Source organism: Buceros rhinoceros, unplaced genomic scaffold, assembly GCF_000710305.1.
Source record: "Buceros rhinoceros silvestris isolate BGI_N320 unplaced genomic scaffold, ASM71030v1 scaffold12720, whole genome shotgun sequence".
Lineage (NCBI taxonomy): Eukaryota > Metazoa > Chordata > Aves > Bucerotiformes > Bucerotidae > Buceros > Buceros rhinoceros.
This window is the reverse complement of record NW_010387970.1, coordinates 90,073-102,203: the sequence shown is the minus strand read 5'-3', so window position 1 is coordinate 102,203 and position 12,131 is coordinate 90,073. Positions and strand designations below refer to the sequence as shown.

Genomic DNA, 12,131 nt, shown 5'->3' with positions numbered 1-12,131 from the left:
CTGCCAGATGTTTTTCAGCTGAGCTCAGAACAAATTTCCTGCAGAATCAAAGCTTCATCAGCTGGTATCTGTAGAGATCAGCCTCCAAAGATTAGGTCAAAATTGGCCTGTAAGGGATGGAAACTAACATCCTATTATCATGAAACATTTATTTTTCAATAATATAGAGGCAGGGGATGCTCAGAGATTTCTTTTAATCCTGCTAGAACGAGTCATGCTTGCTTCTTCTCTAATAACCTCCAATGTAATAAAACACCAGTAAAAAACTTGTTATTTCTTGGAATTTCTATCCCATACAGAAAACAGTCCATCCAAAGAAAAATGATCTCCTGTCTTTCATTAAACGGAGCATTAAAGTTATGCATTTTGTCATACTGAGTGAGGGAATCGCATGAACTCATTGCGAGTGTGTAACAAACCCCAGACTGATTCCCACCTAAGACGCTTCCAGTCTCTAGGGTCTTCAGGCCAGGAAATCAAACCTCTCATTACCTAGTTCTGTAATCAGACTATTACCACCAACTGGGACAGTCCATTAAAGCGGATGAACGTAAGATTTAAGCCTCCTCAAACATGCAGCATCAATGGTCGCACTCCTTTTACCTTCCTTGCAGCACGTCATGTCACACTGTCACTTATATGCTCTCACTTCACTCAACGCAGACCTTTTAACACAACCACTCTGACAAACACAAAACAGTCCCACATTCTTAGACAACCTACTGAAGCTGACAGAAACACTTCTAGTTAAACAGTAAAGAAAAAAAAAAGGAAAAGAACAACAAAACAAAAAACAAAAAGCAGTGGGACCCTAAAGGCAGCAGCACAGAAGTGGAAGCCCATCACCCTGAGGTTATCAAATTCCCTTCTCTGCAGTTCTAGGCAGTAATTTAATGGGTGTTCACAGAACATTTCTCCAATGAAACAAAAACTTTTCTACAGGAACTGCATGATCACTGCAGAAGCTTTCTGTATGGGAGCTTTCTGTAAAGTAGCTCCTACATAGTGTGAAACCAGTTGTTACAAGAGCAGCTGGGCTTTGTTATGTAATCTACATCAAAACTTATTCCAAAAGAACATTACCATTGTGTGTTCAGCATTAAAAGAAAATAAAAACCGCTATAGTGGTATAACGAAATGTTTAACTTTCTCCTCTTGCGTGCATGCATCACAGCACGTGCATCTAATTCCATGATCATATGCCATTTACCAAACATAATACTGATTTTTTAAAAACTTTTTGAACACGAGTGCTTGCAAACTGCTCAAGAACAACTTCTGTGGTACACATACAGAGTACAGTACACACGGATTAGCCACCTCCCTGCAAGGTATTAAAAAAAGTGTTCAAGATTGTGGCAGAAGTATGTTTAAGAAGAGTAAAGGTTCATTCAAGAAGCAGTATGAGTTCATTGAATAAGTAGTCTACCACGAACAAAAGACACATGGGATGAGCACCAGACTTAATCTTAACTCTCCATTCGTGTGATTTTTGATAATTTAATCTACTGCCCTAACAGAATGGTTTTAGTGGTGCAGCATAGGAGACCCTATGGCCAACCCAACCTGGCCGGCAAGGAGAAGCAACACTGGAGCAGAGAAACAAGCCTCGGCAGCACCGTACCTAGCTCCAGTTGCTTCCCGTTCTAATAAGTGTCTGGTGAGTATTTAGTCTGATAAGCCTTTTAGGGGACTTTTCCTTTCTTGGTGAAATTGTTGCAACTCAAGCGAGAAAAATTTCAAAATTGCAACTGATTTGAAAAGGCGATGCAGATAAGTGGCCTCACCATGGAGAATTCTAACAGACACTAGAGCAGCTGTGAAACAAACACTCAACATTAGCGCTGCAGTGTTACCACTAAAAGGTTTCCCATCATTTGTTTTTCTTTACAAAGTAATACCTAACTACTGAAGACTAAGTTTTTAAATTTAGCTCCTAATTTAATACGCAATTACTGCTGCCCTGATGGTGTTTTAATGGCAATATATTTTTATTGGTGACTTCAAATGAACCTCGTCTGATCACCTTAACCCTTCTCTCATCACGCTTTAGTTAATGACTCATTACCTGTAGTCACACCAGGGACATCTGTAAGGCTTTTCTCCAGTATGGACACGCTTATGTCGTGTCAGATGCGATTGTGTTGTGGAAGCGAAGTTACACTCATCACATTTGAATGGTTTCTCTCCTAGAAGGTGACAAGAGAAGATATGCATTATCAAGGTTTTTTTTAACAGAAAAGTAAGACAAGATTTTTGGCTTATCTCTTGAACTAGATTTTAGTCCATGTATATGTAACAGCTGCAAATGCAAAATCAATTTCCAAATACAACCTTTTAATTGCAAAATACTATTCTCACTATGACATACACACATTAGTAACCAGCTCACTTCCTATGTGGTGTCACATAAGCAGCAAAAAGGAGGAGGAAGGACTGGACTGAAGCAGGGTAGCCATGTTACTGGGCATTAATTCATGAAAGTATCACCACCGGGTGACAGGCACTCCTCTCACCCTACACCTCCTGTTGAAGTTGGGCCTATGAACAGCCCTGGAAAGCAACACTGTTGGAGGCAGAAGGTGAGAAATCAGTCTGAAGCTTGTACTCAGCACTGCTCAGAAAGGAACATCTCCAGAAGATAAGAGACTTTGTTTTTATCTCTGGTCCTGGATTTTTCATTTTATCCGTTACATAATACAAATAAACCAGGACTGAGAATATGAACCAGAATTCAGCGCTCCATTCCCCTCTCTTGCCTGCTGTCCTTCTGACCTTGTGAATGTTTCCTGAACAGTGGGCCAATTCCAGCAAAAGGACTCGAAATGCTAATGGAAAAAAAAAAAAAATACCAACCAGCAAACCAAGACTAGGACAAAAATATTTTCAGAAGACTAAAATTCAATCTCTGCTGCATGTGGTGTAACTGAATTGAAAATTTCTATAGGATTACTAATTTAAAAAAGATAAAAATCTCTAGCTTGTAAGTTATGTGAAGAGAGTAATTTTCCTTACTCTTTCCTTACTAAGTGTAGGGGTCCACCCCTTAAAAGCCACTAAGACAAAATCTCATGACAGATACACGTACTGTGACAACTAGCTAAGAGCCCTGCATCCCGTTTTCCAACTGCTTGCTCCAGAAATATTCTGTGTGGCTTACAGGCACATGTGATTACCATTTAGGGAGGAAACAGGTTTCTCTTTGTATGCAAAAGACAAAACGCAGCTCCTAACTTAGTTGATCTTGACTGCATTGTGCAAGCCCTCAAAAGTATTTATCCTACAGCCTTCATGAGGAATCAACACCCCTAACTTACGGAGTCTGAATAAAACTGCTAAGGATGGACACCTGGCTCGTAGAGTGTTCAGAGGTCTAGAATGGGCAATTTCAAAATTGAACCTCAGCCTCTTAGCAGGTACAATTTACAGTTTTTCAGACTGCCAGGAGATGCACCAAGAGCAGAAGACACATCACTAGCAAAAGGCCAGGCCATGCATCCCTGCTTAAAGCTTGTGACACTCACGACCTCCAAAGAGACTTTGCCAGAATTCTGAGAAGAGAGAGAAATCTGCATTTTTAATTCTTGGAGACTGTTGGGGTTTTTTAACTCCCAAGGGAAAAAGAAAACCAAGGTCCTGAGACCTGAAAAGCCTGTAGCGCTGTACTGAAGGACAACAGAGCAGCTTCTGAAAGCTCCATAAAGAGTTGGAATAATTGCTTTTAGCAGCTGCTGGAGAGAATACCAGCCACTATTTTTCATTTATTGTTTCACGGGACAAGGAAAGGTGAAGGGGCAGGACACAATGCGGAAGCCTCTATGCTGGACAAATTGAGACTGCTAGGAAGTATGTCTTTCCTGCCCCAAATGGGGTTTTCTTGTCAGCCGCTGACTCTCTGCTCTGTAGAAGCCGATTCTCCCAGCAGCTTGAATGGTACTGGCTGCTGCTTCAATTAAACTCTCTGGGAGGCCACAGACTCCCTAGCAACGTAACCTGTTCTTGAACTGAAGATTTCCTGTGCCTGATTTATTTTACCTTCCAGTATTAAAGAAGATAGCAACATTTTCAAGCCTAAATAGTAGAACCACAGGTATTTTGGGTACCATGCATACTCTTTTACACGCTTTCACTTCAAATGCATTAGAACCTTGCCAGCTGGGCCCCTGGTGAAAAAAGCAGATCTGAACTGGAAGGAGATTTTTAGTTTGCCATTCAGGGGAGGAGGGATCAGGTAGAGGTCTGCTGCTGCGCTGGGGCAGGGCCAGTGGGGTTGACAGAGGAGCGGGGGCCCGTGGAATCCAGGAGGGCTTGCACATTCCATCGTGACCAAAAGAAAAATGATAATCCTTGCCTGCTGCTCCAGGAAGCTTCTCCTTAGGAAATCCTTGTGGCTAACTGCTCCTGTCAAGTGGACTATGCGTAAATCTCACCTGACAGAAAATACATCACAGCAGTACCACACAACAGAAGCCAACCGAATTGGGAAGAAAAAAGACAGCCTAGGACAGCCTGTAATTCTTAGCAGCTGCACATGGGAAAAAGTATTTATTTTTATGGAAAATTAGCCAGGTTGATAAGTTCGGTTGAAAAAATCTAAAAGACTTGTAGGTAATTCTTTGGGTTGGGGGGCGTTGAACAATATATTAGCTGTAGCTGCAGTACTTTTATTTATTTGTTTATTTTTAAAAGTTTTCCACAGACCTACTCATTTGAGTACTTTTTGTCTTCCTTATCTTTGGGCCAAAATGTTCTTCATCAGCCTTTGCATCCCAATTTTCCTTCCTCACTTCCTACCCTCAGACACATCAGGCAATAAACTTAATATTATTTTTATACAGGCTGCCATTAAATATTCTCCCTCTCTGCCAGTCAAGGATTTAATTCACACGAAATTTAAATAACACAAATCAAAAAAGCAATTTTGACAGCATTTTTTCAACAATACTACGTAGTATCTATAAAATAGTCTATTCAATAATGTGTAAAGTCTACATATTTAAAGATCAATAATGTTAAAAAAAACCCCAAACCAAGCCCCCCTCCCTTGCCATTATAGACTTGTCCATGTCTCACCATCACTAACTCTGTCAGTAACAAATCCCCTGAAAAAGAAGGATAGGTGCCCCAAAATGCCCTCATGGTCAACAAGCTCTGCAGGGGAAAAAAGGAAGGACACATGCTCCAAGATCAAGGACCCACTATTTTTGGAGGGGTGTGTTATTCTGTTTTAACACAAACGTTTTTAAAAAGCTGTTTCCTAATCACAGGATCACAAAAGAAGAAATGGGTTTGCTTTTGTGACAATACTGCAAGCAACTGCTGAAGTGCATCAGTTGTTTAAGTCACCTGACATGGAAAATTTTAGCTCCAACAATCAACATTTGGGAAAGCAACTGATAAAAAGGGGTAGATCATGAGGAGCACCAGTCTGTACAAAAGCAGCTCACCAGTTAGCCTTGCCAGCTCTACCTATTCCACTCTTCTTAAACCCGCATTGACTTATATTAGCAGCTATCTTAGTGCTTACCCTCCCTCCTCCGCCGCTGCGCAAAAAAAACCCCAAAAAACCTACAGCTTTGTTTTTCTTCTTTTCTCTGATTTTACTTCGTTTGAGTTCTCTGTCACTGATGAGCAGCATTTTAGGACACAGAGTATACCTTCCTCTAATCATAAATTCCTCTGTGTAGTTACATATTTAACGAGTACTTTTTGAAGGAAAAATGCAATAACAGAGTAACAAAAACTATATGTATTGGTGATAGATGTTGATTTGTGAATGGCAAAATGGAATTTTTATTTATAATCATGCCTCTCCAGACAATTTCTACCAATAGATTATATATAGAATTTATATCAGTGTGCTACCGAGGATACAGCTTTCACATAAATGAAGGAAAAAATTAAAAATCAAACGATGCCTTCAATTTGCAAGTTTTGAGCAACTAATCAGAATCTTAGTATGGTAGAAAAAATCCTACCGCAGCTTTCCTCTAAAGGAAACTATTGCTTTTAGTACTATTGTCTTTCAAGATGTGTTGAGCAGCACAGAGAGAGTCCTACAAGTTTCATTTGACCTAAGGAATGAGCACACCACAAAATGCAGCCATCTGCTTATCTGGTACAGGATCTTTCTTCTTATTATTTCCAACTATTTCTAGTGTTTGTTAAGGCTGTTCCCTGGAGAGGCTCTTATAGGCTTGCTAATGAAGCCTGAGGTGCATTAAAGTAAGTTCTGGATGCTTTGAGTCTGGTCACCTTTTTGCATATAAGACATATAAAAATAAATACATCCCTGATCCCTTGCTTTCTTATGAGATGCCAGAGGGTTGCTCTTCCATAGCAAAAATGATTGAAGTTTGTACTCTGAGAAATGGGAGGAAAACTGTTTCACTAGACACTTTCTCTTAGGTAGTGAGAGAGTTTTAAGATACCCAGGTTTTTGGCATAATTTCTGGCCAAAGTTTTGTTATAATGAAGTTCCACACTGCTGAAAATGTTGGCATAAATGGAAAAGGAAAAACACCACAGATCCCCTTCAAATTTCACCTCTTCTACATTTTCTGTGGTATTCAACATTATGATTTTTCTAAGCTGTGGTGGGGAAGTTGAAGGGAAGAGGCTACATTATACATTAAATTCAATGCCAAGTAATGTAACTACACATTAAAGTCAAAGAGCAGTTCACATGAGAAACAGAAACACAAAGTGAGTCACTCATCTGGATAAAAACACATATATTATTAAATTTGCTTTCTTTATTACATTGACCTATAAATGTCTTGAGAAGCGCAAGATTGAAATGAGTGAGCAGAAGCAATCGTACAAACAGTGATCTGTACCATGTAAGCTACCATCTTCAAAAATTCATGAAAATACTTGAACAAAGACACAGTCCTCTTAGGCAGTTCCACAGGTTCAGGGTGACTGTCACAGCACTGCTGCACGCTTACCCTCTACCGCTCTACTACTGTAACGCCCTTCTGCAATCCCCAGGAAGATTCCACCACCAAGAGCACACGAGCAGCAAATGCAGACTGTCACTGAAGGCAAAGATGGGGTTTTTGCAATTTGCAGGAGCACTAACCAACACGAAAAAAGGGACTTCATGCAAGAGAGCAGGGGCTGTGACTGCTCAGCACTGCTGGATGGAGCCAGCTACCACAGCACAAGATGGAAGTTTGCTGGGAAACGTAGAAGAAGGGAAAACCAGTGATGCCGAAAGGCAGACAAGCAAAGGTGGAGAGCAGAATAGTAACAAAGAGAACATAAACCAAAAGACATTTTAACACTAAGAATTAAGTGTTTTCATGTCCCCAATTCAAGACAGAAATAGTTACCGTTACATTTTTTTTTTTATCTCTTAGGCAATTTCCTAGATGATCACGATTAAGGCAAAATGTTTAAATTATGTGATATTATATGTTTCTTCCATATGTGTGTGGTTTTGGTGCCTGATTTAGAGGTTATTTACTCTTTTTATAATAAAATTCAGATAATAGCTTAAATTCTCTGTGTAATTTAACTAATTCTAAATTCGGCCAACACTGAAATCTGCAGCACTATTTATCTTCCTATCTTCAGGCAGATTTTCTTACTGGGGCAAATTCTGAATTGAAAACCCCCTCTTTTATCGTGACTCAAAAGATGAGAATTTTTCCTCCCAGTCATGCTGGGGCACCAGAACTATGGCATGTATGCTCTTGCACCACCGCAAGCTGTCTCTTGCGTACCACATCGCACCAGCTGATACTGCAAGTGGCCAGAGTTTCTTAAGACAGTTTCTGCTTGCAGCCCAGGCAGCCACAGTGTCTATTGTAAATTACTCGATAGATATAAGAATTCCTCACAGGGTGATAAAATTCTGGTCAAACTGTGGATTACTCTTGAAGTTGCCATTGCTTAATTCACAAAATAGAAGATCAAGCCACTGATATTTACATAGCCAGGGAAAGACTGGCAGAATTTCATAGGTCGATTCTCGCAGAATAGGACTGGAAGAAGATGCATTCAGATCAAAAAATAATGCGAGAATGTTTCACTAGGACAAAATCCGCTGAAGACTTAACTTACACCGTGTTCAAACTATGAGCCTCTCACAGGACCAGGTCAGTCATTAAGGACACAACATATTTAACACAGAATAAAAACGTCAACTGGTGAAACATCAGGGATCTCTTGACAGGTCAAATTATTTTTTTTTTACTTTACAGTTCTACTTTAGAGTTGATAAAGCTTATATCAAGGAAATCTCTATGGAGATGCATTATGTTTGCAAATAAATTTAAGTACAAACATTTTTCAGATCTTAAAACAAATGGCTTTTCTTTCGGTTTAACATTTCTGTACTTCTTTTCACTTACGGAACAAAAAATATCTTCCAGGGATAGCATCCTGTTTACCTAGCTAGTCCCTACAGTTTGCTGCATGAGCGTCTGAGGGCCAGATTCTGCCAGCCTTACTCACACCGAGTTATATTTTATGCTCCCTCTAATTAATTTTCAAAGAAAATGCATCTTCCATGAGGTAAATGTATTTCTCCAGATATATGAAAAATAATCTACTTCAAAAGAAGGCGGAACAGAGTAAGAAATAGCAGAATCAAGAGCATCAAAAGTCTAAGTGGCGGGTCCTACAGCCAGTCCTCTCCTGTGTCAAATATCTATCAGCAGCAGAACATTTCTCTGGGGTGTCAGGACACCTCAGGCCTTGAGGCTGGGACGAGAGGAGGCTTGTTAAGCCAGTTAAGTGTCCTCAACTACATGTGAGGATTTGCTCATCTGCCCTTGAATCAAGGGTCTCTGACAGGTGATAGAAGTAAATCTTGGATTGGAAGATGTTCTGTGTCAGCTCCCTAGACAGCTTGTATTACAGTAGGGAATTATTTAAGCCATTTAGACTATTTTTGATACCTATCCCGTTCAAACCTGATTGTAATTTGCTTTGGCATTCTGCTCTGGGAAAATCGTGCCAACTGGGGACACGGAAGGAAAAATACAGGTACAAAGAGAAGAGCACACAGCTGAGGACTGAGGTAAAGCTGTGCGCTGCATGAAAACAGAAGGGAACCCATGCAAGAGCAACAATGCAGGCAAAGGTGGATTGTGTCATTCTCCTTGAAACAAATAGAAGCTACAGATAATTTTTCTGCTAAAGAATCATCTCTGATTGTTTGTGCCACAGAGGCAGATAAATGCCAAAAAGATAGATCCCCCTGCCTCTGAGATACTGTCCTGTATAGTATAAAGTTAATAGCAAAGTAATAACGAGCCTCCAGTCCCGACATAAAATATAAAGTTATGCCTGCTCGATGCAAGCTTCATGATCTATAACCTGTGAATCCCTGTGATGATAGCACACAAGTCTCTACCACACTGGCAAAAGAAGGGTAAAATGCCATTGAAAACCTGGACAGGTTTGCACCAGCAACATACCCAATATTCAGCCTTATTTTGCACATAAACCAGGAATTTTCTTTTTTTCTATCAGCTTGTGGCCTGATGATACAAAACCTATAAATATATAACCAATGATAAGGGCTTGCATTTCTGAGAAACCAGATATCTGCACTTGCAGAACAGGTAAAGACAAGAAAGGAAAAGACAAGAATGTGCACTTCTTCCACTTTTCCTTTCTGAAATTGTTGTTTACCATTTGTCTGGCTGCACTGACTATGAGTCCTAGACATATGTGTGATCCCAGTGTGCCACATGGTAGGCCAACAAAAAAGAAAAGGTAGCTCCCATCCTACGGATAACAATGATTTATTTCTAATAAAGGAAAAAAAAAAAAATCATTCTTAGCCGACATTTGGAAAACTTCACCCAATGTGAAAATTCCTCAAAGCTCCAGAAAAATGGAAACCCTTAGTTACAACTGAAGTACGTAACTTCCCTTCCAGCGGCTGCAATTGCTCCTGTTATCATACAGAGAGTGTAACACTAAGAGAACTTATTATATTTACTAAATGCCTTTTCATAGACACTTTAAAAATACTAACTTCCTGCAGTGAACGGGAACAAGCTGCAGCAGTACTCTCACAAAAATGTATGCTGTTATCAGAAGAAAAATTCTGGAAGTATGATTAATAGTTAGACTGGCAACCCAAATTCATCCCTGCATATTAATTTTTTCAGAACTTATCCATTTCAATATACTGCCTGGCCAGCACTGAAAACGTCACTTTTCTGAAAGCATCCAACTCTCCTCCAGATCTGGCTGCTTTAATAAACTGAACCAGGGTGGAAAGAATGGCATCAGGCTCTCAAGAAAGAGAGTAGCTGCTCTCCAGGAAATTACGCACTTAGGTGGTGTATGTCCTGAATCAAGATTAGTTTATTCAGGGACATAATAAAATCTCCCACTGAGATTCCTTTACAAAATCCATGGAAAATTCATGATGTAACAACTACAGCTTCTTATTTGTTAGCCATTTCTTTCCACTGTACATTAGACAATGGTCACTTAACTCACACAGCAATTCCTGATGATATTACATTATTCTCACGACACTCGGTAAAACAAAAACTACAGTGGCTTATGCAGCAACATTTCTGTGCCTGTTTGAACAAAACCTATTCAAATAATCAAACACATACAAGGAACTACTGAAAAGCACAACTAAGGTAAAATGTATTAATAAATGTTTAATACTTATACTTTTTCTGGTCTTCTGAAACTAAGAACCAATTTAATTTTATCTGATATTAATTTTTTATAACCAGGTGGTAGGAAAGCTTTACTAATTCTGGGAGAGAAAAATCCTGCTTTACATGCCAACCATATGGTAACTCTTAAAGTTGCACCTATTAATTACAAACTATCTTAAAATTACAAAAGGGCAACTGAAACAACAGTAGCTTTCAACTATGTCTCAGTCCAAAATAATGGATTAATCTATATGTAGTCTTTAATTTTCACCCAGGGACATTCTAGCAGACTGTTGCAAAATCTTCACAGTAGGTAATCTATTTGGGCCTTGGAAAAAAAAAAATTAGTAGACTAAGCATTCATTTAAAGACGAAAGCCAGTCTTTACGATTCTACTTCCTTCAGAAAAAAAACACCAAAAATATCCCCCACTCCCCCCCAAGCAATTACTCAAACTCGCAGCTAACCGATTTGATGCAGACCTTGGCCATACCGATTTCACACAAACGAGAAGCAGCAAAGTAAACAATGAGCCGATGTATTATTTGTGCAGTAACGTGCTATTTGACTTGCGTTACTCCCCGGCGTAGAGGGACTCCCTTGCTGGAGAAAATATAGCAAAGAGTAAAGACAGCTTTACTGACCTGTGTGCTGCCGCCGATGCTTGGTGAGGGCATGACGTGTCCCACCGGCAAAGCCACAAAGGTCACAGAGGAACGACTTCTCGCCTGTTGCAACAATAAACAGATGAGGGACTGCGGAGGTCACAGATCATTAAAACATATCTATCAAGGCTTTCAGGGTTACTAATTCCTCCAATCAAATGTTTCCATGTAAATATGTCAAATGGGAATGAAATTACCACTGCGGTTTATTGACTGTGATAAAATCTGAAAAGCACCACTGAACATAATTACATACTTGTCAGACCCATAAAAATTAGCTTTATTATCAATGGAATGGTTTTGTACAACTTCATTTCTGTTAGATGTCTTCCAGATGGGGCTGCTTTATGCACTTGAACAGTTTTTATGCATATCCTGATTTTTTACAATTCCCATACATCTGGCCTTTCTGTGCTGAGTAAAGATTGCCTGGAAAAAAGTTAATATACTGTATATATGATTCTGCTTAAATAAAATATATTGAATTTACTAACAAATTAAGGGTACTGAGAAATTTTCAACAGACTAGATCAGTCATCTTTAGTTACCTCCTATTTATTAATAAGCATTAAATTATTTTCTTGAAAAAACAGATAAGCCCAGGCAACAATAAAAGCCACATTATTCAGTACCAGTGGCAATTCAGCACTGTTTATGTTTCTAAAGTTTTCATGAGATAAAGAAAACAGGTCTGGGGATTGCTACTGAAATTACAGCAGAACTCATATTGTTCGTCTTCAAATGATAATTCTTCATTCCAAACCTCTGGACCAATTTGAGAGATTCTGGCAAGCTCAGTACTCATTAGAAGTGTGTAAAT

The 12,131-nt window shown here is 39.4% G+C and overlaps 1 protein-coding gene across 1 annotated transcript in view; it reads right to left on the bottom strand.

Moving 5' to 3' along the window:
* Window positions 1–12,131, bottom strand: part of LOC104498626 (zinc finger protein 407-like) — a gene marked incomplete at its 3' end in the record, with an annotated part of 45,036 nt that overhangs the window by 24,974 nt on the left and 7,931 nt on the right. The window contains exons 3-4 of the mRNA XM_010142065.1: window positions 11,291–11,374; window positions 2,069–2,189 (exon numbers count right to left, since the gene is read on the bottom strand). Of these exons, the coding sequence (XP_010140367.1) occupies window positions 2,069–2,189; window positions 11,291–11,374 (205 nt within the window). The remainder of the gene's footprint in view (window positions 1–2,068; window positions 2,190–11,290; window positions 11,375–12,131) is intronic.